This window comes from Erythrolamprus reginae, chromosome 3 (genome assembly GCF_031021105.1).
Source record: "Erythrolamprus reginae isolate rEryReg1 chromosome 3, rEryReg1.hap1, whole genome shotgun sequence".
Classification (NCBI taxonomy): domain Eukaryota; kingdom Metazoa; phylum Chordata; class Lepidosauria; order Squamata; family Dipsadidae; genus Erythrolamprus; species Erythrolamprus reginae.
This window is the reverse complement of record NC_091952.1, coordinates 167,838,638-167,865,286: the sequence shown is the minus strand read 5'-3', so window position 1 is coordinate 167,865,286 and position 26,649 is coordinate 167,838,638. Positions and strand designations below refer to the sequence as shown.

The following is a 26,649-nucleotide window of genomic DNA, read 5'->3' as shown; positions in this document are numbered from 1 at the left end:
TCAGTTGTATTTTGAAAGTTCTGGTTGAACATGGTATTTAGTCTTCTGGCCACCCACTATTCCCTGAGCCTCTTGTACCTGTTTCTAAGGAGGTGCTGTAGATAAGACTCCTGGCTTACCACATGCACAACTAAGTCATGGCATGCTTTAAATTCTGCACCATTTCATTCAGAAGTCAGCACTGTAATGGGAGTCGGGCAGCATATCAATTTAATAAATTATCATTATTAATCTTGATATTTAAGTTATCTCTTTTTAATACAACAATTTTGAGAATCATTCACCTAAGATTTGTAAGAGAATGAGTAATAACACTAAGACTGTCCCTCCCATCCAATGTAGCATATTCCAGAAATTTCAAAAAGTACATACAGTATTTGAAAATGCAGGTTTGTAATGCCTTTTTCAGGTGCAAAGCAACCATTTCCAGTGTCAGGCATTCCAAAAACTTTTGAACCATTGTAATTCAAGGGCAAAATATCCTCTTTTGAGACAAAATGCCTTCAAAGCGCTTGAAGCAATTTTGCTCCACATTTGGAATACGCGGGCTTCACCTTCAGGATGGATGCCTTCAACTTGAAATGGTTTGAATTTGAATGTTTGGGTTTTTTAAACATTCGTAAAACACACAGGTTTAGTATCTGACAGATTTTTTTTTCTTTTAGGTTTTTATGGCAACTGACACCAACAGAAGGAAAATTAATTTTCACTGCTAGCTTTTCCATATTCAAATTTCTGCGTCACCTTCTTAAGCAAAGTGACATGCAAAAAAAAAAATAATCTATAAAGCAATAGCAGAAAAACAATTCAATTTTTTTAAAAAGAAAAATGGGTTGGGATCACAAGCATCATCAATACTGTAAGGGCTACATACCCAATTCCTCAAATACTTTTTTAAGAATACCACTCCATAGAAAGCAAAGCAAAATACTTTTGTAGTTTCAAAGTCTCTCTCTCTCTCTTTTTAACATCCATAGACTACAGCCAGGTTGCTTATGCTGTAGATGAACATTCTGTTTCAGTAGGACCTGCGTTTTCCAAGTATTCCAAATGAATATCCAGGGTGCCGTATACCAAATGCAGTACGTTCAAGACTTTCTCTTGTATGAAGTCAACTTGCTCTGCAGGGCAGTAGTCATCCAAGCTGGATCTGGGAATACCAACATTTCACACTTTAAAGTTTATTTCAAAAGAGCAACATTTCCTACTGATCTTCAAAGGTACAGTTTCATCTTTATTCTCTCCCCCCTCCCTTCGTTTTGCAGTACAGTGGTACCTCTACTTAAGAACTTAATTCGTTCCGTGACCAGGTTCCTAAGTAGAAACGTTCTTGAGTAGAAGCAATTTTTCTCATAGGAATCAATGTAAAAGCAAATAATGCGTGCAAACCCATTAGGAAAGAAATAAAAGCTCATAATTTGGGTGGGAGGAGGAGGAAGAAGAAGAGGAGGAGGAGAGTCGCTGCGGAAGGAAGAAGGCGAGGTGAGGTGAATCAAAAAAATCCAAAACTTTAAGGCTTTTTTAAAAAAAAGAGGGACTCTGAGGTGGAGAGGAGCATGTGCCTCCAATAAACCTGGCGCGAGGCTGCCTCCCATACACTGCCTCTCATAGACTGGCTGCTGCTGCTGCTAACTGCTGCCTCTTCCTTCCCATGGTGAAGGGCTCCCTTCTCCTCTCGCTCACTCACTTTGTAGCTGGCGCCTTTTCTTTGCTGTGGCGACTCCTCAGCTGCCCAGAGTGAAGGGAGCATTTCTATTCTCTGGGCGCTGGTAGAGGTTTATTCCCTGTCCAAGCGCCCAAAGAAAGGAGTCTTTGAGTCTCCAAAGAGTCAAACTACTCAAGACTCATTTATACCGCCAGGCATGGGGGAGTTGAGATATTCCTCCCCCTAGGCCATTACAAGTTATGCATGGTATGTCTGTGGGTATGTTTGGTTTTATAATAAGGGTTTTTAGTTGTTTTATTATTGGATTGTCACATGCTGTTTTTATCATTGTTGTTACCCGCCTCGAGTCTACGGAGAGGGGCGGCATACAAATCCAATAAATAATAATAATAATAATAATAATTATTATTATTATTACTATTACTACTATTACTATTATTACTATTATTACTATTATTACTATTATTATTATTATTATTATTATTATTATTATTATTATTATAGGGGGAATGGCAGGAAACTGTCCGGGCCTTCGTGCCACTCTCAAATTTCCTGGGAAATTTTTCCAGGCTCAGATTCTTAAGTAGAAAATGGCTCAAAGCCAAAGCTAAGTTAATTAAGTCTTAGCATAAACTATGAACTAGGTTACTAAGCCTGGAGAAGCACTTTGGGTGAAGCATGTTCAGTCTATCAAACTGCATTAAACTTACCAGAAGATAGAAAAAATCCAAGAAGAATGCTTCAACATACTATTACTGTGGTGAGATTATTATATGCACAGAGATGGAAAGATTTTGATACTACCCACAATGGAAGAATGGTTGATCAAATTGACCAAGATGAATAAATTAACTTTCTTAACTGGATTAAAAAATACTATATTTATTAGTGACTAGAAACCTTCTATGGACTTTTTGAATAAAATCATGAACGTGATTTATCATAGAAAAAAGAGAGAAAGAGAAAGGCAGCGTTTAAATGTGTTTGTATTTCTAACTGCTATGTGAACACACTGCTTGGAACTATTTTCTTTCTTTCTTTCTTTCTTTCTTTCTTTCTTTCTTTCTTTCTTTCTTCGATTTTTATGCCGCCCTTCTCCTTAGACTCAGGGCGGCTTACAACATGTTAGCAATAGCACTTTTTTTAACAGAGCTAGGCTATTGCCCCCACAATCCGGGTCCTCATTTTACCCACCTCGGAAGGATGGAAGGCTGAGTCAACCTTGAGCCGGTGATGAGATTTGAACCGCTGACCTTCAGATCTACAAGTCAGCTTCAGTGGCCTGCAGTACAGCACTCTACCTGCTGCGCCACCCCGGCTCATTTTAAATTTTTTAAATTGGCAAGAAATTTCTTTTCTTGCACATTCTCGTTTTTTTTCTATGCATTCTTTCTTTTTCTCTTTTCTTCTTTGTAATAGTTTGTATTGGTTTTTTAACCTCCTTTTTAAAAGGTTTTAATAAAAATTATGTTTAATAAAAACATTAAACTTACCGGGCTATGGTCACAAGGGTTGGTTTCGGTAAGCTTCCCAAGAGATGTTGTATTGACTGTACGAAACTCTCTATCTCCACTTCGGTGCTAACGTGATGAGGTATTTCTGAGTAATCACATGTAAGGCCAGCCTGATGAACCTGAGAAAAGAATGACACACATGTACATTGCTCAAGAACTCCCTCTCCAAGCAAATTAAACAGCAAATTAAGTAAATTAGGTCAGGGGTCAGCAACCCACGGCTCTGGAGCCATATGTAGCTCTTTAATCCCTCTGGTGCAGTTCCCTGTTGCCAATCGGCACAATTTTGAGATAGCTTCTGGTTAGGGAGGGAAGAAGCAGGGCGCGCCAGGAGGAGACTCTATGGCAAGAGGCGGGTTTTCCAGTCAGCTCCACAATTGATGGGGCTTTCAGTTAGGACAGGTAGAGGAAATAGAATGCTGTGCTAGGAGGAGACTCTATGGTGGGGGAACCGGACCTCCGGCCAGCTCCAGAATTGAATGGAGGATGGGGTTTCTGATTAGGACCTTTGTGGCTCTTGGAGTGTTTAAGGTTGTCGACCCTTGGTATAGGTGAGAATAGAAAAATCTTTAAAAGATGTTAAAACACTTTTCTCATTATATTGCCAGGTGATGATATTAGATCAAATTTCTCCCTCTGTCTTTTTCTAGAGTTTAAGTCCTGATCTCTCAAGGATCTCCATCTGGGATGATTAGAAATGTTGATGTTGCATTTGCAGAATGCCAATTTAGACACGACGAGAGAATGCTATTTTGGGCAAGAATGCTTGACGTATTTCAAATTAGATATATTTAATGTTATAATCCGTATTCACATTGTATCCCAATATATTTAATGTTATAGATATATTTAATGTTATAATCCATATTCACATTGTATCTTGATTGAAAAGAACTTGGCCTCTTACATTCCTCCTTTCAAACTCAAGGGAAAATTCTGACATCAGCTCTCAGAACAAATAGTTCTGCTTTGAGTGATACATTGGAATTATTTGGTTTCAATCAAACGAAGCACACAAAGTTTAGAAGGCCTTGTGTTCTGACAAAACACAGCAATACAGGTAGTCCTTGACTTACAACAGATCAAGGTTGACTCAGCCTTCCATCCTTCCGAGGTGGGTAAAATGAGGACCCGGATTGTGGGGGTAATATGCTGGCTCTGTTAAAAAGTGCTATTGCTAACATGTTGTAAGCCGCCCTGAGTCTAAGGAGAAGGGCGGCATAAAAATCAAAAAAATAAAATAAAATAAAAATAAAATAAAATTTAGCAACCATGCAATGCTACAATGGCAATGAAAAAAAATGACTTGTGACTATTTTGCACACTTATGGGCACTGTAGCATCATCATGGTCATGTGATCAAAATCCAGAAGCTTGTTAACTGACTCATATTTATAACAGTTGCATTTTCCCAGGGTCATGTGAACACGTTTTGCAACCTTCTGATAATGGGAAAGCCAGATTCACTTAATAGAAATGTTGGGCTCAATTGTAGTCGTAAGTCAAGTTCTACTACAATAATAAAAAGGTAGGTAATAAAACAGACACATAAAGATAAAACTTCTTGGTTCTACCATATCTCAAGATCTAAAAAGGTTACCTAACATCAAAAAATGTTATCAAACAAGCACAACACAGAATGTTCTTCTAACTCAGGAAGCTTAAACTGCCCAAGGAGTTGATAATACAGTTCTACAGAGGAATTATTGAATTTGTCATCTGCACCTATATAACTGACTGGTTTGCTTCTGCAACCCAACAAGACACACACAGACCTCAGAGGATAATTAGAACTGCAGAGGAAACAATTACTGCCTACCTGCCTTCCATGGAGGACCGGTATAATGCACGAGTGAAAAGGAGGGCTGTGAAAATATTTACAGACACCTCACATCCTAGACACAAACTATTTCAACTCCTACCCTGAAAACATCGCTATAGAGAACTGCACACCAGAACAACTAGACACAAGAACATTTTTCCCGCACGTTCTCACTCTGCTACACTAATAATTCCCTCAATATTGTCAAACTATTTACAAAGTCTGCACTATTAATCTTCTCATCATTCCAATCATTCATCTCTTCTCACTTACAACAGTGACTTTGTTGCTTGTATCCTTTTATTGACTGGTTCCTAATATGATTTGATTGCTTATTTGTATCCTATGACTAAGTCTTATGATTCTTGAAGAATGAATCTTTTCTTTTATGTACACTGACACCATATGCACCAGGACAAATTCCTTGTCTGTCCAATCACATTTGGCCAAAAAGAATTCTATCATCTATCAATATATATATCATCCATCTATCATCTATCAATATATATATCATCCATCTATCCATCCACCCACCGATCTACCTACCTACCTACCTACAGAGAGGGGCGGCATGCAAATCTAATAAATAATAATAATAAAAAATAAAATAATACCTACCTACCTACCATCTATCTATCTAAAACAAGCAAAGAAAACCAAACCAAACCAAAAACAGTCCTGAACAAATTCTTACTGTGCTTGCTTTAAAAATGGTTTGCTTGATAAATAAATATGTGCAAAAATTAAACCAACTTCAGACCTTGCTTTATGAACTGGAGTTCTTTCAAACAAATCATAATTGTTTCAACATTGCAGATTTGAAGAGCAACACTGAATTATAGTTGACTTAATTTCCACTTCTAATCTTACAGTTGAATAAATGCAAGGGAAGAGAGAAGTTAATCTTGTTATGCCAAGTGTAGGTTAAAATTTAACCAATATCTGTGGGTCAATATCTACACGACAGTACCATGGCCTGGAAATAATTAAAAAAATTAATATTCTTACCATCTCATAATCTGGAGTTCCCATTCGTTCTTTCAAATTATGCACCAGTTGAACCAGAGGCTTCATTCTAAATCAAATTAAAATATAAATTGTGCAATTAATATAAAGAGGAAATTTTATAGGCCAGTGACGGCTAACCTTTTTTTCCTGGAAAGAGCATGTGTGTTTGCTATCGCACAAACGTGAGTGCCGACACCCATTAGTCAATGTCTGGGGAGGACGAAAACAGCTTCCCCCAGCCCCCGGAATCAGCCTGTTCCCCAACTTCTGGTGGGCCCAATAGGTTCATGTTTTGCTGTCCTCAGGCTCCAAAGGCTTCCCTGGAGCTGGGAGAGGGTCCATCCCCCCGGAGGCTCTCTGGAAGCTAAAAACACCCTCCTAGAGCCTCTGTGTGAGCCAAAAATCCTCTGGCACACACATGCACATTGGAGCATGTGGGCAATGGCTCGCGTGCCAGCAGATATGGCTCTGCGTGCCACCTGTGGCACCCGTGCCATAGGCTCGCCATCACTGTTCTAGGCAAAACTCTTACAAAGCTGGAAAAACTAGAATATACAATACCCTTCATTCTACAAAATGTATGCCTTTCTATTTTTAAAGTTTTACCACATTAAAATGAGAACTGGAAAATTCTTCCAGAAAAAATAAATGTTGAAGCACCATTCTCTTTTAAGTTATCATATAATAACAACTTATGTTCCTGGGAAATTATAGCTAGGTCTGATTTAATCATAAATATGGACAAATTGTAAAGCCTAACATCAATATTTAAATATATTTTCTACCAAAAAATGTATTTTTGAGGATGTGCGGGGATTTTGGTGTTGGTGGTGATATCTGTCCTATTTCTACATAAAAACATGCTTTATGCTTTAAACTGTCCTGATACTCAGTGGCTTTTAAAAACTGAGGTAAATATTTTCTGTCTCACAGATTCTTTGAACAGGCTGTAACACTGACAGACTTATCTGTATGTACTTAATTTCTTTTTTTCTTTCTATTTCATTATTGTGAGAACTATTGTGGAAATAATAGCATGGCAGTAAGCCTGTCTCAAAAATAATCAATATTTTGAAAGATTCATTGTGGTATAAAGAAAGTTTGATGGTGTGATGGTAGACTTGACATGAAAAAAAATATGCCTTGTATGGAGTTATAAAAAATTCTAGCAAGAGTGTGAAGTTGTTCTCCCTCCAAAAGTAACTTAATTCCCAGAAAGATTATGCATTTTAGTGTCTGTATAGCTCCCAGAATCATCTTCTTAAAAGTCTAAGTCATAATAGACTTGGTGTCACAAACAGTGGAAGTGATGTGCCGGTGCCTGGAGGCTGTTGGGGTCTGGATGGGTGTCAACAGACTCAAACTCAACCCGGATAAGACGGAGTGGCTGTGGGTTCTGCCTCCCAAGGACAATTCCATCTGTCCGTCCATAACCCTGGGGGGGGGGGAGTTATTGACCCCCTCAGAGAGGGTCCGCAACTTGGGCGTCCTCCTCGATCCACAGCTCACATTAGAGAAACATCTTTCAGCTGTGGCGAGGGGGACGTTTGCCCAGGTTCGTCTGGTGCACCAGTTGCGGCCCTATCTGGACCGGGAGTCAATGCTCACAGTCACTCATGCCCTCATCACCTCGAGATTTGACTACTGTAATGCTCTCTACATGGGACTACCTTTGAAAAGTGTTCGGAAACTTCAGATCGTGCAGAATGCAGCTGCGAGAGCAATCATGGGTTTCCCCAGGTATGCCCATGTCACACCAACACTCCGCAGTCTGCATTGGTTGCCGATCAATTTCGGGTCACAATTCAAAGTGTTGGTTATGACCTATAAAGCCCTTCATGGCATCAGACCAGAATATCTCCGGGACCGCCTTCTGCTGCACGAATCCCAGCGACCGGTTAGGTCCCACAGAGTTGGCCTTCTCCGGGTCCCGTCGACTAAGGAATGTTGTTTGGTGGGACCCAGAAGAGCCTTCTCTGTGGCGGCCCCGACCTTCTGGAACCAGCTCCCCCCAGATATCAGAGTTGCCCCCACCCTCCTTGCCTTTCGCAAGCTCCTTAAAACCCACCTCTGTCGTCAGGCATGGGGGAATTGAAATTTCCCTTCCCCCTAGGCTTATAGAATTTATACATGTTATGCTTGTATGTATGAGTGGCTCTTTAAATTGGGGTTTTTTAGATTGTTTTTAATATTAGATTTGTTTACATGGTCTTTTTATATTGTTGTTAGCCGCCCCGAGTCTTCGCAGAGGGGCGGCATACAAATCAAATCAAATCAAATCAAATCAAATCAAATCAAATAAATAAATAAATAAATAAATAAATAAATAAATAAATAAATAAATAAATAAATAAATAAATTACAGTACCCAGGATTTGCAGCCCATCTTTTCAGGTTTTCTTCAGTGTCATCATCACATAAATCGGCAAAAGCTGCTTCTAGATCTTCTAGCTGCCGTGTGCGGTTCTCCACACAGTCGATCAACTCGTCCTTCAAACATAAAAGTAAAAAGCACTAACCAATTATATGAAGCCAGAAGGCTAGCTACGCAGCTGAGAAAATGCGGCTATATTTTTTTTGTTGGAGATACAGGCACTGCATAATCCTTCTGAATGTTTTCTTTCTTTCTCCAAATCTTTAATCTCTTTGTTTCAAGATGAAGTCAGGGCAACTGAGTGGAACTGGCTGGATGCCTTTCCCGATGCCTATGTGGAGTTCACAGCATATATTTTCTCTTTGTGCCCTGATAGAGAAACATCTGCTACTCTCTAGGATTGAATTCTCAACCTTCCAAGTGTTTTTTCCTCTAGGCCACCCGTCCGCTTGTGTCTTCAGGTTATTGGCTGCTTTAAGGAAATGGGAGATAGGTTCTAGTGATGCTCCAGAGCACATTCTGAGAATCACACGAAAGTGCTACCAAGAAGGCATCCCTTCTTTGTCCATTACCCCCATTCAAATCACTTCTTTTCCAAACATCTTACATTCTTCTTGAGATAAGATAGAAACATAGAAGATTGACAGCAGAAAAAGACCTCATGGTCCATCTAGTCTGCCCTTATACTATTTCCTGTATTTTATCTTAGGATGGATATAAGTTTATCCCAGGCATGTTTAAATTCAGTTACTGTGGATTTACCAACCAAGTCTGCTGGAAGTTTGTTCCAAGGATCTACTACTCTTTCAGTAAAATAATATTTTCTCATGTTGCTTTTGATCTTTCCCCCAACTAACTTCAGATTGTGTCCCCTTGTTCTTGTGTTCACTTTCCTATTAAAAACACTTCCCTCCTGAACCTTATTTAACCCTTTAATATATTTAAATGTTTCGATTATGTCTCCCCTTTTCCTTCTGTCCTCCAAACTATACAGATTGAGTTCATTAAGTCTTTCCTGATACGTTTTATGCTTAAAATAAGCAATTTTGACAAACCCCCTCCACCATTCTCTACTGAGAATCACAAACATCCTACCTCTGATAAATTGCTTTTAGGCTTCTTAAAACTGTACAGTTCTTTTAAGAGTTTGTATTCTTCCTGTATAAATAAATCAACAAACATAGTACATTACAATATGTCATTATTGATTAATCAGAACACCATTTACAATCCTAAACTCGATTTATAGGAAATTGCCCCTTACTCCCCACAAAAAAGAAAAAAGCATCATCAAATGTATACTTTGGGTTTTTTTAGACGTTTTCTCTATTGTCTATGTTAAAACCAAACTACATAAGATCACAGTGATTCTGGATTTTTCCATATATAGAGTCCTACTAATTTCCACATAGAATTCAACTGCTCCATTTTAAAATTTGCTTTATCCAGCTGAATCCAGCAGCTTTTTAAAAATTATTATTTTGACTTTTAAGCTGCTTCAGTCATATGATTCTAAACAACATATTTGACTTAAGTGCAGCTAATATCACACAAGAGGAAAATAGCAGTAACTGTAGAAAAACCTATCCACCATCCTTATATCTGGTGGAAAGAGAGGTACTTTTAGAAATGCTTGCCTCTGAATATCGTGTCCTTGTGGTAGCAAGAACTCTCTACAAGTATCTTGTACAAGAAGATGGATAGTTGTTCCCAAGCCATGATAACCAGCATCTTGAATTGCACTAGAGTTACATCATATTTAATGGGAAGACTGCTAACCTAGTTACAGGGAGTATTTTGTTAGAAACTCTATTGAAATCATAAGCCCCAGAAGCAAACTCCTCCCCATAAAGCTGATTCAAGGAGTTGTGGTATTGCAGTGGTTGGAATGCAGTATTGCAGGCTAACTCTGCTGAGTGCCAGCAGTTCGATTTTGACCAGCTCAAGGTTGATTCACCCTTCCATCCTTCCAAGGTTGGTAAAATGAGGACCAGGATTGATGGGGGCAATATGCTGACTCAGAGGGCTGTAAAGCACTATGAAGCAGTATGCAAGTCTGAGTGCCATTGCTATTAATCCTTTTCTAATGCCAGTGTTGCATTGGTGTTCCAGTTCATATAGCCTTATCTGTACATCAAGGTGTCTATCCACTTGCCAGCTATCATATCTGAACTATTGGGTGGGAAATCATTACTGGTGCACATTAAGGGAGGAGGCGGAGGGTAGAGTGAGAAGCAGTAGTGACTAACTCCCAAGCAATTCAGTACAAGGAACAGACAGACATTCAACTGAACAACTGGGCAGCAATATGTCATGTGCCCTGAAAAACACATTCCTACAATGGTAGCAGCAACAATTTGGAACAGTCTAGGCTTTTGGCTGAGCCCAAATCCATGCACCTTTTCCTTCTGACAATCCATCAAACACGACTGCTCAAAAGGAGATTGGCACTCTTGATCCTGATCATAGCCATAGCAATAGTACTTAAGACATATATACCACTCCATAAGGAGAAACCATGCTCAAACCATGATCCTGGTTGCTGCTGCTAGTGGTCTGATGGACGTTTAGCCTACTATGCCCTAGAGTAGTGATGACGAACCTTTTTTTCCTTGGGTGCCAAGAGTGTCGGTGCGCACTATCGCACATGCGCGAGTGCCCACACTCATAATTCAATGCCTGAGGAGGGCAAAAACAGTTTTCCCCTCCGGAGGCTGGAAACAGCCTGTTTCCCAACTTCTGGTGAGTCCAAATAGGGTCATGTTTCACCCTCCCCAGATTCCAAAGGCTTCCCTGGAGCCTGAGGAGGGTAAAAACGCCCTCCCCCATCCCCCCGGAGGCTCTCTGGGAGCCAAAAACGTCCTCACAGAGCCCCTGTATGAGGCAAAATCAGATGACCAGCACACACATGCACTTTGGAGCTGAGCTAAGGCAATGGCTCATGTACCAGCAGATATGGCTCCGCGTGCCACCTGTGGCACCCGTGCCATAAGTTCCCCACCACTGCCCTAGAGGTAATCAAATTTCTAAGATTCAAAGTAAAAAAGGAATAGCTAGAAACTGCCGTAAAAGGATCAAAGATAGTTGGTGGCTACCCACTGGCTCTTGGGAGTAGTGGTCTGGAATGAAATAAGTCTAGGAGTCTGGTATCCTAAGAGCTTCCATACTGCAATAATCTTGTGGCAATTTTCAGTCCTAAGGTATAAAGATAGTCATGCAATTTATTAAGAAAATCACTAGATTGGGAAAAAAAATCATATCCAATTTAGAACATTCCTGGTTTGAATTTTAACATGTCAGCAAACTCACCACAGAGGAAAATGCCTAAGCTGTTAGGAATGTATTTGAAAGAATACATTGTGGATTAGAATGATTAGCATTTAGATCTTAAATGCTCAATTGTTTCCCTTTTGTGCTGCTGTAACTGATTTTTTTAATTATATTGTTTGTTTCCGTTCTTCTTGTTTTGATGTTTTGCTTTAATACTGCATTGCAAATTATTTGGGAAAAAGTATTTATTTATTGCATTTATATGCCGCTCACTCCGAAACGGACTCCGAGTGGCTAACAACAGTTATAAATGCAAGTAAAAAGAGCAATAAATACATCAATAAAATCTACAATGCCATAAAAACTACTGTATCATAAAAAAAACCCATGCATGCTAACAGTCAATCCTAATTCCAGGCCTGTCGGAAAAGCCAGGTCTTAACGGCTTTCCAGAAGACCAGTAGGGAGGAAATAATGCAAATCTCTGGTGGCAGTTGATTCCACAGGATTGGAGCCACCACAGAGAAGGCTCTTCCATGAAGACCCGATAACCGACATTGTTTAGCGGACGGGACCTGGAGAAGGCTGACTCTGTGGGCCCTTACTGGCCACAATGATGTATGAGGGAGGAGGTGGTTCTGTAAATAGTCTGGCCCTGAGCCATTTAGGGCTTTAAAGGTAATAACCAACACCTTGAATTGCATTCGGAGACTGATTGGCAACCAATGCAGCTCGCGTAAAGATGGAATAATACAGGCGTACCATGGTACACTCATAATTGCACGCGCCACTGCATTTTGCAACACCTGAAGTCTCCAAACGCTCTTCAAGGGTAGCCTCATGTAGAGCGCATTGCAATAGTCAAGAATACTTTGAGCAGGAAAGGTAAAGATTCTTAACTAAAAGTCACATTAAGAATGGAGGGGGGAAATATCTATTGAAATAGGTCTCCTCTAAAAAGAACCGACGGGCAAGACTGATATTGTAGCCGGATATTTACCTGTGTGTATATTTCTTTGAAAGGATTCTTAACGGAAAAGAAGTCCAAGTCAATATCTAAAACAAAAGCAGTGTCCTTCTTCAGCACTTGCAGAATATCTCGGATGAGTTCTGACATTTGAGGCCGGTGTTTTGCTGTGGAACCAGATGCAGAGGGAACCCGGGAATTGCTCGGCTTCTCATGCTCAGAGATACTCTTTCCAACGCCATCAGACAGTCCATCTGTGCAACCGTGGGTTGGATCAGCAGAGTCTTTTGAGGAAGAGGCGTTGCCTGTGTCTTTCTCACTTAATTTGCACTTCTTAGCAGAACACGGAGCCTGGGTGCCTTCCCAGTCGCCAACAGCTTCGGAGGGATTCACTAGGCGCACATCCAGATGTAAAGATCTTTTGTTCTCCAGCTGATCAGCGGGGACATAGAGACCATCAGAAAGGAAGTAAGCATCTGTGCTTGTAACCCTGGGAATAATACATGTTTATGGTTAGTGTTAGCTTATTTCTATCAATATAAAAAAAGGGACGGGAAACTCATGGCTGGATAGGCCTCTGTAACCATCCGCTCCTCCCGCAAGCAAAATTATTGTACGCTTCCCCCCTTCAAAACATAAAGAAAACTGATGAGCTAAGTCTCCGCAAGATTGCCACATAACATTTTAGAAGAAAACAACCATCACAATTAAAACAAGGAGGAAAGTTTGAATCTGCCCATGGCTCTCAGAGGTTGTATTTTTAAAAAGTCTTGCTATGTATGCTATATAGAAAATCCTTGATTTATGACCATAATGGGAGCCTTCCAATTTTTTTCACATGAACGTCATGACTTACTACCATAATGGGATTCTTCCCATTATGACAGTAAGTCATAACATTAATGTAAATGTTCCCAGCGGGGGTAAACAAAGGGGGATCCCTGCAGCAGAATGACAGGCGCTTCGGCCAGCAACAGAAGTCCGTAGGCAGAGCATCCCAGCGGCGCCAGCAAGTGGGAGGAAGCAAAGGGGGATCCCTGCAGTAGAATGACTGGCGCTTCGGCCAGCAACGGATGTCCGTAGGCGGAGCATCCCAGCGGCGCCAGCAAGTGGGAGGAAGCAAAGGGGGATCCCTGCAGTAGAATGACTGGCGCTTCGGCCAGCAACGGATGTCCGTAGGCGGAGCATCCCAGCGGCGCCAGCAAGTGGGAGGAAGCAAAGGGGGATCCCTGCAGTAGAATGACTGGCGCTTCGGCCAGCAACGGATGTCCGGAGGCGGAGCATCCCAGTGGCGCCAGTAAGTGGGAGGAAGCAAAGGGGGATCCCTGCAGTAGAATGACAGGCGCTTTGGCCAGCAACAGAAGTCCAGAGGCGGAGCATCCCAGCGGCGCCAGCAAGTGGGAGGAAGCAAAGGGGGATCCCTGCAGTAGAATGACAGGCGCTTCGGCCAGCAACAGAAGTCCGGAGGCAGAGCATCCCAGCGGCGCCAGCAAGTGGGAGGAAGCAAAGGGGGATCCCTGCAGTAGAATGACTGGCGCTTCGGCCAGCAACGGATGTCTGTAGGCGGAGCATCCCAGCGGCGCCAGCAAGCGGGAGGAAGCAAAGGGGGATCCCTGCAGTAGAATGACAGGCACTTCGGCCAGCAACAGAAGTCCGGAGGCAGAGCATCCCAGCGGCGCCAGCAAGTGGGAGGAAGCAAAGGGGGATCCCTGCAGTAGAATGACAGGCGCATTGGCCAGCAACAGAAGTCCGGAGGCGGAGCATCCCAGCGGCGCCAGCAAGTGGGAGGAAGCAAAGGGAAATCTCTGCAGCAGAATGACAGGCGCTTTGGCCAGCAATAAATGTCGGGAGGCGGAGCATCCCAGTGGCGCCGGCTCGGGTTCACAAGTGGAAAATTGTTTGTGAGAAGAGGTTAAAAAAATCTTAAGCACCCAGTTCGTATCTCGAAAAGTTCGTCTGTAGAGGCGTTCGTAAGTAGAGGTAGCACTGTATATATATTGTCTATATAAGCTTGTGAAAGTCTGTTCAAGGTGTTGTACAGATCTTGCTTCTTCGTATGTGTCTGCTCTTTCTTTCGGTCACATCTGAATTTGTACATATAGTATATATACATTAGAAGCATATAGCGGATTGCATAGACTATATTCTAGAATTTTAGAATAACGGAGTTGGAAGGGACTTTGGAGGTCTTCTAGTCCAACCCCCTGCTTGGCAGGAAACCCTACACCACTTCATACAACTGGTTATCCAACATCATCATAAAAACTTCCAGTTTTGCCGCATTCACAACTTCTGGAGGCAAGTTGTTCCACTGATTAATTGTTCTAACTGTCAGGAAATTTCTCCTTAGTTCTAGGTTGCTTCTCTCCTTGATTAGTTTCCACCCATTGCTTCTTGTCTTACCCTCAGATGCTTTGGAGAATAGGTTGACTCCTTACTCTTTGTGGCAACCCCTGAAATACTGGAACACTGCTATCATGTCTCCCCTAGTTCTTCTTTTCATTAAAATAGACATACACTGTTCTTCATATGTTTTGGCTTCCAGTCCCCTAATCATCTTTGTTGCTCTTCTCTGCACTCTTTCTAGAGTCTCAACATGGTAGGTCAGAGGTCCCCAATCACTGAGCCACAGCCTGTTTTGACCTGGACCACACAAGCACTGGACGAGCGGCAAACATTTGCCAGTAAAGCTCCATTTGGGCAAGCAGCGTCCGTGCCTACCACTTGTGTAAATGTAATAATAATAATAATAATAATAATTATTATTATTATTATTTATTAGACTTGTGTGCCGCCCCTCTCCGAAGACATGTAGCTGCACACATGATCACATCTTCACTTGTACAGACTAGAACCATCCCCTCTTCTCTCCATGCCTCTGATGGTCCGCAAAGCTGGGAAGGTTAGGGACCGCTACTCTAGGTCACATGATCAGGAGGAAGGAGGAGAGGTAGTTTAGAATGTAAAAATCAGAAATGTTTGAATTACTGCTCAACCGTGTCTACCATGAAGATCTTTCAAAAGATTGTTCTTGAAATATTTTTGCTGCATTTCTTGGCCAAATTGAGTTGGATTTTTTAACTTTGTCTTTCTTTCTCCATCTCCTCCTGCTGCATCAAATTTGGTCTCATTCAGATAGTTATTCTGCTGCCCCCTGAGCCCGTTTACATAATTTTTTTTTTATATTCCACAGGGTTGGAAAGAATAAAAACATCACAGGAGAAACAGACCATGATAAAATACCAAGAGAGCAAAATATAACAAACTGTGGATATATGAAGAATGTTTTGGATTGCAATTGTTCTAATCCTGAGTTTGGGTCTTATTAATGGTTATTAGGATACTGAATAGGACATTGAATAACCCATACACACATTCTGGAGTTTATTTTGGACTCTTATGTGAAGGAGATGGGTGGCAGATAAATTTAAGAAATAAAATAACCCACACTTGCTCAGTTACATGTGCAAGCACAGATGCACACAAACACATTCTAAAACAAATTCTTGGAATACTGAAAGAAAACACATTCTCTAAGTTACCTTATTGTAGTAGTAGAGACGTCTTTGCCCACCAAAAACTGATGAGTTCCTTCTTCTATTTGCTGAGCCCAAGGTGGATGTAACCATATTACTTGTGAAAAATGACCAGCATAAACAGCAGGCATAATCCAGTTTTCAATGCTTAGTTCACTGTAAAAAAACAGATAAATATGGGCTGAAATGTTCCAAAAACCTGGGTAGAAATGACATATTCTTTTAAAAAATAAACAGCATTGGAAACACACTTGTCCTTATGAAAATAAACCATCCTAAGCAATATTAGAATGGTTTTATTAGATATAAAATCAGCAAATCAGTAGTGTTCAAATGTATATTTTTAAAACTGAGAAACAGCACACATATAAGTAGCCTTGATTTTATGAAATTTGACAGGGAAAAAAACCCATCCTTGGTACAAGCTGAGAGGAGGAGAACCTGTGGTCTAGAGATTAAAGTTGCTGCTTTATAGGCAGATTCCCCAGGTTCAAATCCCAGTAAAGGTATGGCTAGCTGATGAGAGCAAAACAGCTTGAAACAGATCTATACAGTGGTACCTTTACTTAAGAACTTAATTCGTTCCATGACCAGGTTCTTAAGTAGAAATGTTTGTAAGTAGAAGCAATTTTTCCCATAGGAATCAATATAAAAGCAAATGATGCATACACACCCATTAGGAAAGAAATAAAAACTCAGAATTTGGGCGGGAGGAGGAGGATGAAGAGGAAGAGGACAGTCGCTGCCCAGAGTGAAGGGAGAGTTTCTTTTCTCTGGGTGCTGGCAGAGGTTTATTCCCTCTCCAAGCACCCAGAGAAAGGAAAATGCTTCGTTTGCTCTGGACTGCCAAAGCCTCCTTAAGCACCACCGAAAGGCTCCTCTGGCAGCCCAGAAAAGCCCGAGATGGCCGGGATTAAAGGGGGAAAGGCAGGAAACTTTGTGTTGCTCTCAAATTTCCTGGGAAATTTTTCCGGGCTCGAGTTTTTAATTAGAAAATGGTTTTTAAGAAGAGGCAAAAAAATCTTGAACACCTGGTTCTTATCTAGAAAAGTTCTTAAGTAGAGGCATTCTTAGATAGAGGTACCACTGTATATATAGGTGTGTGTGTGTGTATGTACAGTATGTATGTATGTATGTATGTATGTATTGAAGAGGCAACTGGACTTTCTTGTTTTACTTTGAAGGCATTTCGCTTCTCATCCAAGAAAATTATTCTGAATTGAAGGAGCTTCTTGGATGAGAAGCGAAACCTGTTCAAAGAAAAACAAGAAAGTCCAGTTGCCTCTTGAAAAAAAGCCCCTTTGGGACTTCATCATGTTGTTCTACATAAAGCAATAGAACTGACATCAAGAGAAATAAAAGGCAGGATGGCTAGCTTTAATACTAAGTCTTAGGTAAGTAGAATTGTTAGTATGAACCTCAGACGCCCCCATCAGGCCATATAGGTATAAGGCATACACAAAATCATAAAGCTTAAAGCAGGGGGCCCAAACTTGGCAACTTTATGACTTGTGGAGTTCAACTCCCAGAATTGGCCGGCTGGAGAATTCTGGGAATTGAACTCCACAAGTCTTAAAGTTGCTGAGTTTGAAAACCTTTGGATTAAAGAATGTAAATTACTTCATTGTTTATGCAATGTGAGCTGAATAGGGTTTTTTACAACCTGTCTATGCAATTTCAGTGCCCTCCAAGAACAAAGCAATAGAAACCATTTCCCCAACAAATAACAGTTCTATGTTCGCATAAGCTAAAATTCTACCCGGTCTACCCAACTGCAACATCAGTACCTAAACAAAGTTTCTTTGTCGAACACAGTATCTGCAGGCATATCCACTGGAATAAGGAGATCTGGGTGGGAGTCCAAATGAACAAAGCTGATGTTGCTAACAGGAAGGTGCTTTGAGCCAATAGCTCGATAAATGAAGGGAAGAACCTGGAATGACACCATTGCAGATGTTTTAGTGCCCGAAAAAAATCTATGGATAAATTTTATGATACATCAAGTTTTCAAGGAATGTCATCAGAAAGGATACAGGTGCCTGGAAATAATTAGTTATGTCCCAGTCATCATAGCAGCAAAGTTGTTGTGCCCCCATTATATAACCCAAGATCAACAAAACTCATTCTTAAGTAATACTAAAGTCATAGTAAGAAATTATTTTTATTAGGAATGAGAAAATTAAAATAATACCTCATTTTACATATCATAACTGCAGCCAGGATAACGCATTCACAATACGTATTCGAAAGCAGATATTGTCTCCCTCCCCAAACCAAACAATAACAACAAAAATTATAGAAAGTGTGGAGATGTCCAAACACTGGAAATCCATGATAAAGAGGATACAGAAAAAAATCTCAATATTCCAGATTATTGCTAAAAGTAAACTTATAGGGGAAAAACCAGATTTTCCTAGTGAAAGCCTGATTGCTTTATAAATATTTTTAAGAGATATAAATTATGATAGATTTTCTTAACACATCTGTTTATATCTCTAACAGGTCAGCTGACTTGGTTTCCAAAATTAGTTAACAAAGTGTGATGGTTTGAAGCCATGGCGGAGTAATTTCAGTGTAAGGAGAAAAAGACTATTTTAGAGCCTTGGTGGTGCAGTGATTAAGAGTGCAGTACTGGAAGCTGCTTCTGCTGACTGCTGGCTGTAGTTCACCGGTTCAAATTTCACCAGGCTTAAGGTTGATTCAGCCTTCCATCCTTCCGAGGTGGGTAAAATGAGGACCCAGATTGTTGGGGGCAATATGCTGATTCTATAAACTGTTTAGAGAGGGCTGTAGTATATAAGGTAGTATATAAGTCTAAGCGCTATAAAATTGGTATGTTTTCATTTGGACCAGATAAGGGCAAACTTGGGGGAGGGGGGGCTAAGAGAGAAGACGTGACTAAAGCATCTCTGCGTACGGCGAAGTGCAAGTGGTCACCAAGTCTATTTATTTTTATTTATTTATTTTGTCCAATACACAATGAGGGTTTTAGTGGGTATATATCTATATACACATAGTAAAATACATGATGAAGGTTATAGAGGAGATACTCATAGTAAAATATCTTTACGTTTTCAATTTTTACTGCCTATATATGCAACAGCAACCGGTGCCCCGAATACTTTGGGCCTGCTTCCCCCTCCCCAATTTCACAACACCGCGAATTAGCGAAGTGCGACCAAACCATTTGCAGACCAGGCATTTGACTTACATCGTGATGATCTTCCACCACCCAAACTGGCAACTTCGGGTACGTGCGGAGGGAACTGCCCCCGTTGCTCTCGTGTCCAACGCTCTGTTCTTCCCCGCCGCTGCTACCCATTTTGATCAGCTCATAGGTCACAGAACGCTCGGGACACCGAAGATTCTAAAATAGAACGCCGAGATCTTTAGCGCGGCGGGGCATCGAACGCTGGGAAACGCTACGTTCTAAGACCGGAATTCTAACCCTGATCGTGTTCCAAAGAGAACGGGGGACGCGTCTAGACGTGACACACATAAGCATGCTGGGAAAGGAAACGAAGGGGAGGATGAGCAATGATTATTCCATTATTTTAGGACCAGGAATGTTAGCTGCCAGGAATCACCAAAATATTGTAGTGTCATTAATCACTAATTCATTAATTGTAAGTTTCTCTCGCCCTTTTCTCCTTTGCTAGGAAAGAAAAAACATCGCCCCCATCTTCCGTTTGGATATCATGCAGGCTCCTCCTTCCAAGTGTTTTCTTCCGGTGTGAGGATTTTACACGCGCATTTTCTCCGTCTTTGCCGGTACAGACGTTCTGCGTTGCGGAATGTTAGAAGGAGTGTTCCCAGGTAAAATAAAAAGTTGCATGGGACTTTTGATAGGGAGGTAACCAGTCTACGACGATAAGTGGGATTTGGATGATTTTCTGTCTTTGTTGAACGAGGTGATGCTTGGGCAGGAGGTTGGACTAGATCAGTGTTTCCCAACCTTGGCAAATTGAAGATATTTGGACTTCAACTCCCAGAATTCCCCAGCCAGCGAATGCTGGGAGTTGAAGTCCAAATATCTTCAAGTTGCCAAGGTTGGGAAACACTGGACTAGATGACCTGCAAGGTCCCTTCCAATCCTGTTAATTTGTTAAAATAGGTCTCACATTTGAGGATGGAGTTATTTTGTCTTTTTCTTAGTTTAAAAACTCTGCGCAATGTTGAAAGTATATAGCGCGAGAAATAGCTTTCCTGAAATTTAGCACTTGGAATTTTCAATTTTTCACCTGCTTATCTTATTCGTTTTCCCGATTTTAAAAGCGGGATCTCACGAACAAGGGATCCTAATAAACATGCATTTTATTCTTCTTTTGAAAAGATAGATGTCTTTAAAGAGCAAACCCTGTGTAAGACAGAGCAATCAATATCTTGTTCACCAATTGATTCGTTAATGCATATGTTCTATTACCTTTTGGTAACTCTAGGATAGTACAGTCCTTGACTTTAACGCCCAAGGATGTTATATACCATTGGTAAACAATATACAGTATTTTCTGAATTAAAACTAGTAAGTGTAATACAACATAGAGCAGTGTTTCCCAACCTTGGCAACTTGAAGATATTTGGACTTGAACTCCCAGAATCGAACTTCTGGGGACTTCTGGGAGTTGAAGTCCAGATATCTTCAAGTTGCCAAGGTTGGGAAACACTGACATAGAGTGTAGACTTAAGCATGCTGTGTTTGAAACAAATTCCAAAAAGATAAGCAGGGTTTATTTCCTAGTTAATATTATTAAGAGTTGCAGAATCTAAAAGAATTCCTTATGAATTAATATTTATATTTGATAGGGGTTGAGTCTTTGCTTAAGAACCTGCAGGGAGGTATTATTGCAAATGCTTGATATTTATTTATTTTTATTTATTTATTTTGTCCAATACACAATGAGGGTTTTAGTGGGTATATATCTATATGCACATAGTAAAATACATGATGAACGTTATAGAGGAGATACTCATAGTAAAATATATCTAAGAAATAATAGAAAAGAAGATATAGTAATAGAACATATCAATGAAAGAATAGAAGAAGAGATATAGGAATAGAAGAAATGTATAGGAGATATAGGAGAGCAATAGGACAGGGGACGGAAGGCACTCTAGTGCACTTGTACTCGCCCCTTACTGACCTTAGGAATCTGGATAGGTCAACCGTAGATAATCTAAGGGTAAAGTGTTGGGGGTTTGGGGATGACACTATGGAGTCTGGTAATGAGTTCCACGCTTCAACAACTTGGTTACTGAAGTCATATTTTTTACAGTCAAGTTTGGAGCGGTTAATATTAAATTTAAATCTGTTGTGTGCTCTTGTGTTGTTGTGGTTGAAGCTGAAGTAGTCGCCGACAGGCAGGATGTTGCAGCATATGATCTTGTGGGCAATACTTAGATCTTGTTTAAGGCGTCTTAGTTCTAAAGTTTCTAGGCCCAGGATTGAACGTCTAGTCTCATAGGGTATTCTATTTCGAGTGGAGGAGTGAAGGGCTCTTCTGGTGAAGTATCTTTGGACATTTTCAAGGGTGTTAATGTCTGAGATGCGATATGGGTTCCAAACAGATGAGCTATATTCGAGGATGGGTCTGGCAAAAGTTTTGTAAGCTCTGGTAAGTAGTGTGAGATTGCCAGAGCAGAAGCTATGTAGGATTAGGTTTACAACTCTTGAAGCTTTCTTGGCTATATTGTTGCAGTGGGCTTTGGCACTTAAATCTTTTGTTATTAGTATACCAAGGTCTTTAACCGAGTGGGGATTATCTGTGATAATTTGATTATTCAGTTCGTATTTGGAGTTCAGATTCTTCTTCCCAATGTGTAGGACAGATCATTTGCTAGTTGAGATTTGGAGTTGCCATGTGTTAGACCACTCAGAAACAGCGTCAAGGTCTTTTTGGAGAGTAGTTGTGTTATCGGTGGTATTGAAGAGTTTTACATCGTCGGCGAAGAGGACACAGTTGCTTGTGATGTAATTGCAAAGGTCATTGATGTAGAGAATGAAGAGCGTTGGTCCCAGTACACTACCTTGGGGAACACCGCTTTTAACTGGGATGGGGGTGGATATGGTGCTTCCTATTTTGACCACTTGTTGTCTGTTTGACAGGAATACTGTAATCCAGCTTTGGAGGGATCGTGAGATGCCATAGGATTTGAGATTTAGGAGTAGTTTGTCGTGGACCACTGAATCAAAGGCTTTGCAGAAGTTGATATAAATTGCATCTATAGATTTCCCTTGATCTAGATGAGTTGTCCATTTATTTTTGCAGTGGAGGAGCTGCAGGTTGAAGGATAGTTTTTTTCTGAAACCAAATTGTTTGTTAGAAAGCAAATTATTAGTTTCTAGATGGAGAGTAATTGATTTGTTTATAATTGATTCCATGACTTTGCATGGGACGCAGCAAAGTGAAATCGGTCTGCAGTTATGCCATTGGAAAGATTATATGTAGATTTGTAGACCAAGGATAAAGCACCAAAGCTCATAGGTGAGTAGCGGATACGCAGCTGCAAACATGCAGTGAATAGAATGTAGATGATTATGTTCAGAATAGTCATCTACACATTTCAAAATAAACATACATAATTAGTAATAATTGATATCATATGAATAGCATTAACACTTAGACCTATACAGTGGAACCCCGACATAAGAGCTGCTCTACTTAAGAGCAACTCGAGATAAGAGCTGGGAGGGGAGAGATATTTTTGTTCTACTTACAAGCCCAAATTCGAGATACAAGCGCCAAGGAGCTGTCTCCTGAAGCCAAACGCTAACTTCTGCGTTCGGCTTCAGGAGACAGCTGCGAAGCGGCGCGCGTGTTTTAAAAGGTTGCAGCCGGCCTGGGGGGCTCGGGGGGGGGGGGGTGCTTGCAGCTTTCTTTCTTGCTCTTTTTCTTTCTCTCTTTTACCTTCCCTTCCTCTATTTCTTCTTTTCTTTCTCCTTCCCACCTTCTTCCCTCCCTCCCTCCCTTCACTCATTCCTCTCTTACTCTCCCCTTTCATAAGTTTCCTTGCTTCCTTCCTCTGTTCCTGTCCCTTCCCCCTTTCTTTCTTGCTTTCTTGCTTTCTTGCTCTTTTTCTTTCTCTCTTTTACCTTCCCTTCCTCTATTTCTTCTTTTCTTTCTCCTTCCCACCTTCTTCACTCCCTCCCTCCCTTCACTCATTCCTCTCTTACTCTCCCCTTTCATAAGTTTCCTTGCTTCCTTCCTCTGTTCCTGTCCCTTCCCCCTTTCCTTCCTTCCTTCCCACCCTCCGTCCATTCATTCACCCATTCCTCTCTTGATCGCTTAAAGCCGGTCCCTGGTGCAAAAAGGGTTGGGGACCTCTGTCCTACAGGATTGGGTGGCAGAGAAGTTGAACATATGTAAATTTAAAAGTTTAAGAAAGTTTAGAAGTTAAGTGAAAGAAACTTCATTATTCATTTATATGTACATGTACATTTCTTCATTAAAAACATGTCTTTCTGCATAATTTAGACTAACTTTGTGAGTTTTTTGAGGGCTGGAACCAATTAAAATTATTTACATTAATTCCTATGGGGAAAAGTCGTTCGAGATAAGAGCTGCTCGACTTAAGAGCCCAGGTCCGGAACGAATTAAACTCGTATCTCGAGGTACCACTGTATACCGCTTCATAATGTTTTACAGCAGGGGTCTCCAATCTTGGCAACTTTAAGCCTGGTGGGCTTCAACCCCCAGAGCTCCTCAGCCAGCTTTGCTAATTCAGCTGGGAGTTGAAGTCTGCCAGGCTTAAAGTTGCCAAAGTTGGAGGGCCCTGCTGTAAAGCACTTTCTAAGAGATTAGAGCAGTGGTTCTCAACCTGGGGGTCGGGACCCCTTTGGGGGTCAAATGACTGTCTCACAGGGGTCGTCTAAGACCATGAGAAAAGACAAATTTCCCATTGTATTAGGAACTAAAGCTTCTATTCTGACTCTTGGAACATATTTCTACAATCCAACCAATCAGGCGTTTACAGTGGGAGTATCCATCTGACCTTCCTGCCAATCAGCATGCAGCTCTATTGGGAGAATTGGTGCTAGACTTATGGCTGGGGGTCACCACAACATGAGGAACTGTATTAAGGGGTCACGGCATTAGAAAAGTTGAGAACCACTGGTTTAGAGAGTCAGCAGATTGCCACCAATAACTTAGCTCCTCATTTTATTGACCTCGGAAGGATGGAAAGCTGAGTCAACCTTGAGTTGGCCAGGTTTGAATTGCTTGCAGTCAGGGGTGGGCTACTGCCTGGACCGGGGGGGGGGGGGGGTGGCGGCACGCAGTGGGATAGCGAAAATGGAGCTCCACCCCAGAGCACCCATTTTGCACTGAAAGATGTTAAAAGAAAATGCAGGGCGTCCTGCATAAGCCATGCCCACAATGTAGTAGTGAAAATTTTGGTAGCCCTTCACTGCTTGCATCCACAAAATTAGCCTGTACCACTGCATTCTAACCACTGAGCCATCACAGCTCAATAATTTAGGTGATATTATCTAAATATTTTTAAGTTCTGAGAGACAAGATTTTTTTAGTTTAATTTGTCTCCACTCTAAGCAAACAAATGTATTGTATAGTGAAATCGATGAGCGCTATTAAAATACTGCAGCATGGGCTCCTTTTCAAGGCCTGCTGCTAAGATATCTAGTTCTTCCTTACCCTGACTCAAAAAAATGTAACGAAATCATTTTCTCTTGCCTCCTCCTCTTCTCTTTCTAGCTGGGTAATGTCTTTTCATTCTGGGCGTGGGTGCCCCCGAGCCCGAGGAGGGGCTACTGTTCGAGCTTCGTCACAAACCTTTCGCCCCCAAAACTTGAGACAGCTACATCCCCAGCAGTCTTCAATGCAGTATCAGTATGATCAGCAACCTGCAACCACCTCCATCTATGCCAACCCCCCAACTCCAAACTATGTCCCTCCTAGGCCAGATTTTGTCCCATATCCCCCACCAATCCCCCCTTCGCCTCAAAGTTCAATCACCCAATGTCCGCCCCGACCTCCTTTTTCAAGCCCTCAAATGAGGCAGACCTTCCCACTTCCTCCTTGTTTTCCCCCAGCTCCCCCCCCTGTCCCAAATCCTGGTAACCCTCCCGTCCTAGCCAATGCAACTGGACAAAACACCTTCCCTTACATGATGCCACCTCCATCCATACCGCACTCTGTGCCTCCACCGGTAATGCCTCAACAGGTAAATTACCAGGCCGCGTATTCTCCAGGGTACTCCCAGCAGACCTTCTCACCCCCTAACTTTAATAACTACCAGCACAGTGCAAACAATTATCAAAGCAACAGTGGTGGCGCTAATAGCGGCGGCAGCACCACCAGTAACGTCCGGCATCCAAGTGAATACCTGGTGGAAAAACCTCAGACTGACCGGAGGTCTCCAGAGAGAAGTAAATACTATGACGAACATCGCCATCGGGATCACTGCCATGGGGGTCGGCATCGTTCCGCTAACCATGGGGACCGGCGGGATCGTGGGAGGAGCCCAGATCGCCGACGGGCAGAAAGTAGTCGTCATAGATCGGATTATGTCAGAGGAAAAACCCCACCTCGCCATCGGAATTATGAATGGTACAGGTAATTTGGATTATTTATTTATTTATTTTTATGCCGCCCTCGTCCTTAGACTCAGGGCGGCTTACAACATGTTAGCGATAGCACTTTTTACATATTGTCCCTACAATCCGGGTCCTCATTTTACCCACCTCGGAAGGATGGAAGCTGAGTCAACCTCGAGCCGGAGATGAGATTTGAACTGCTGACCTGCAGATCTACCAGTCAGCTTTAGTGGTCTGCAGTACTGGACTCTACCCACTGTGCCACCTCGTCTCCATTATCTATAGTGCTATTCTTCTGTCTTGTTTTTTTTTATTGTGACTGAGGACACACCTGATAGTTCTGCTAGTTGTGAGAAATCACAGGTAGCCTTCAACTTTCAGCAGTTCATTTAGTGACCGTTCAAAGTTACAGTGCTACTGAAAATAGTGACTTGTGACATTCAGTCCAGAGAGGATAACTTATGTCACTACATCGCCTTGTCTTCCTGTTTTACTTTTAGTAGTCTAGCTTTCCTTCTATCTATATTTTTGTGCTAAATATTATAGCATTCAGACTATTCAGGGTCCCTAGAGCGGCCTCTAGAGCAAGGTTCGACAAACCCAGGCGCCTGGTCGCCAGTGGCGCCTAGAAAATGTTGTCTGGCGCCTAGAAGGGCGCTGCGGTGCCTCTGACCTCTCCGCTCCTGCCCGATGCCGCGGTTTCTGGCGCTCTCCTGCTGGGTCCCAAAGAAGGCAGGCAGGAAGGAGACCTCCATTCTTCGCGCCTTTTTCCCGCCTTCCTTCTTTGGGGCCCAGCAGGAGAGCGCCAGAAACCGCGGCATCGAGCAGGAACCGGGAGGTCGGAGGCACCGGCACGGCAGCGCCCGCCCAGCTGAAGGTTCCCTGTCGTCATCGGCAAGTGTCCTTTGGTTGCCCGGCGGGAGGGCACTGGCGGTGGGAGCG

General features: G+C 41.8%; 2 protein-coding genes across 6 annotated transcripts in view; one reads left to right on the top strand and one right to left on the bottom strand.

The window, feature by feature from the left end:
- Positions 1 to 239: 239 nt before the first annotated feature.
- On the bottom strand, positions 240 to 19,893 carry C3H5orf22 (chromosome 3 C5orf22 homolog). Its single transcript, XM_070747123.1, has 9 exons — positions 19,369 to 19,893; positions 17,945 to 18,090; positions 16,164 to 16,313; positions 12,655 to 13,111; positions 9,480 to 9,542; positions 8,379 to 8,500; positions 6,011 to 6,077; positions 3,160 to 3,299; positions 240 to 1,150 (listed from the first exon to the last, which is right to left on the bottom strand). The coding sequence occupies exons 1-9, from the start codon at positions 19,477 to 19,479 to the stop codon at positions 994 to 996; spliced, it is 1,413 nt and encodes a 470-aa protein (XP_070603224.1). The 5' UTR covers positions 19,480 to 19,893; the 3' UTR covers positions 240 to 993.
- Positions 19,875 to 26,649, top strand: part of DROSHA (drosha ribonuclease III) — a 133,493-nt gene continuing 126,718 nt past the window's right edge. For 2 of the 5 annotated variants that reach the window (XR_011558676.1, XM_070747121.1), the window contains exons 1-2: positions 19,900 to 19,973; positions 24,866 to 25,726. Coding sequence is in view for 4 of the 5 variants with exons in the window: in XM_070747121.1 (XP_070603222.1) it covers positions 24,873 to 25,726 (854 nt within the window). In the remaining variant the exon portion in view is untranslated. Of the gene's footprint in view, positions 19,974 to 22,622; positions 22,640 to 24,865; positions 25,727 to 26,649 lie in introns of those variants that run through there. The other 3 variants (XM_070747122.1, XM_070747120.1, XM_070747119.1) reach the window with 3 other exon arrangements.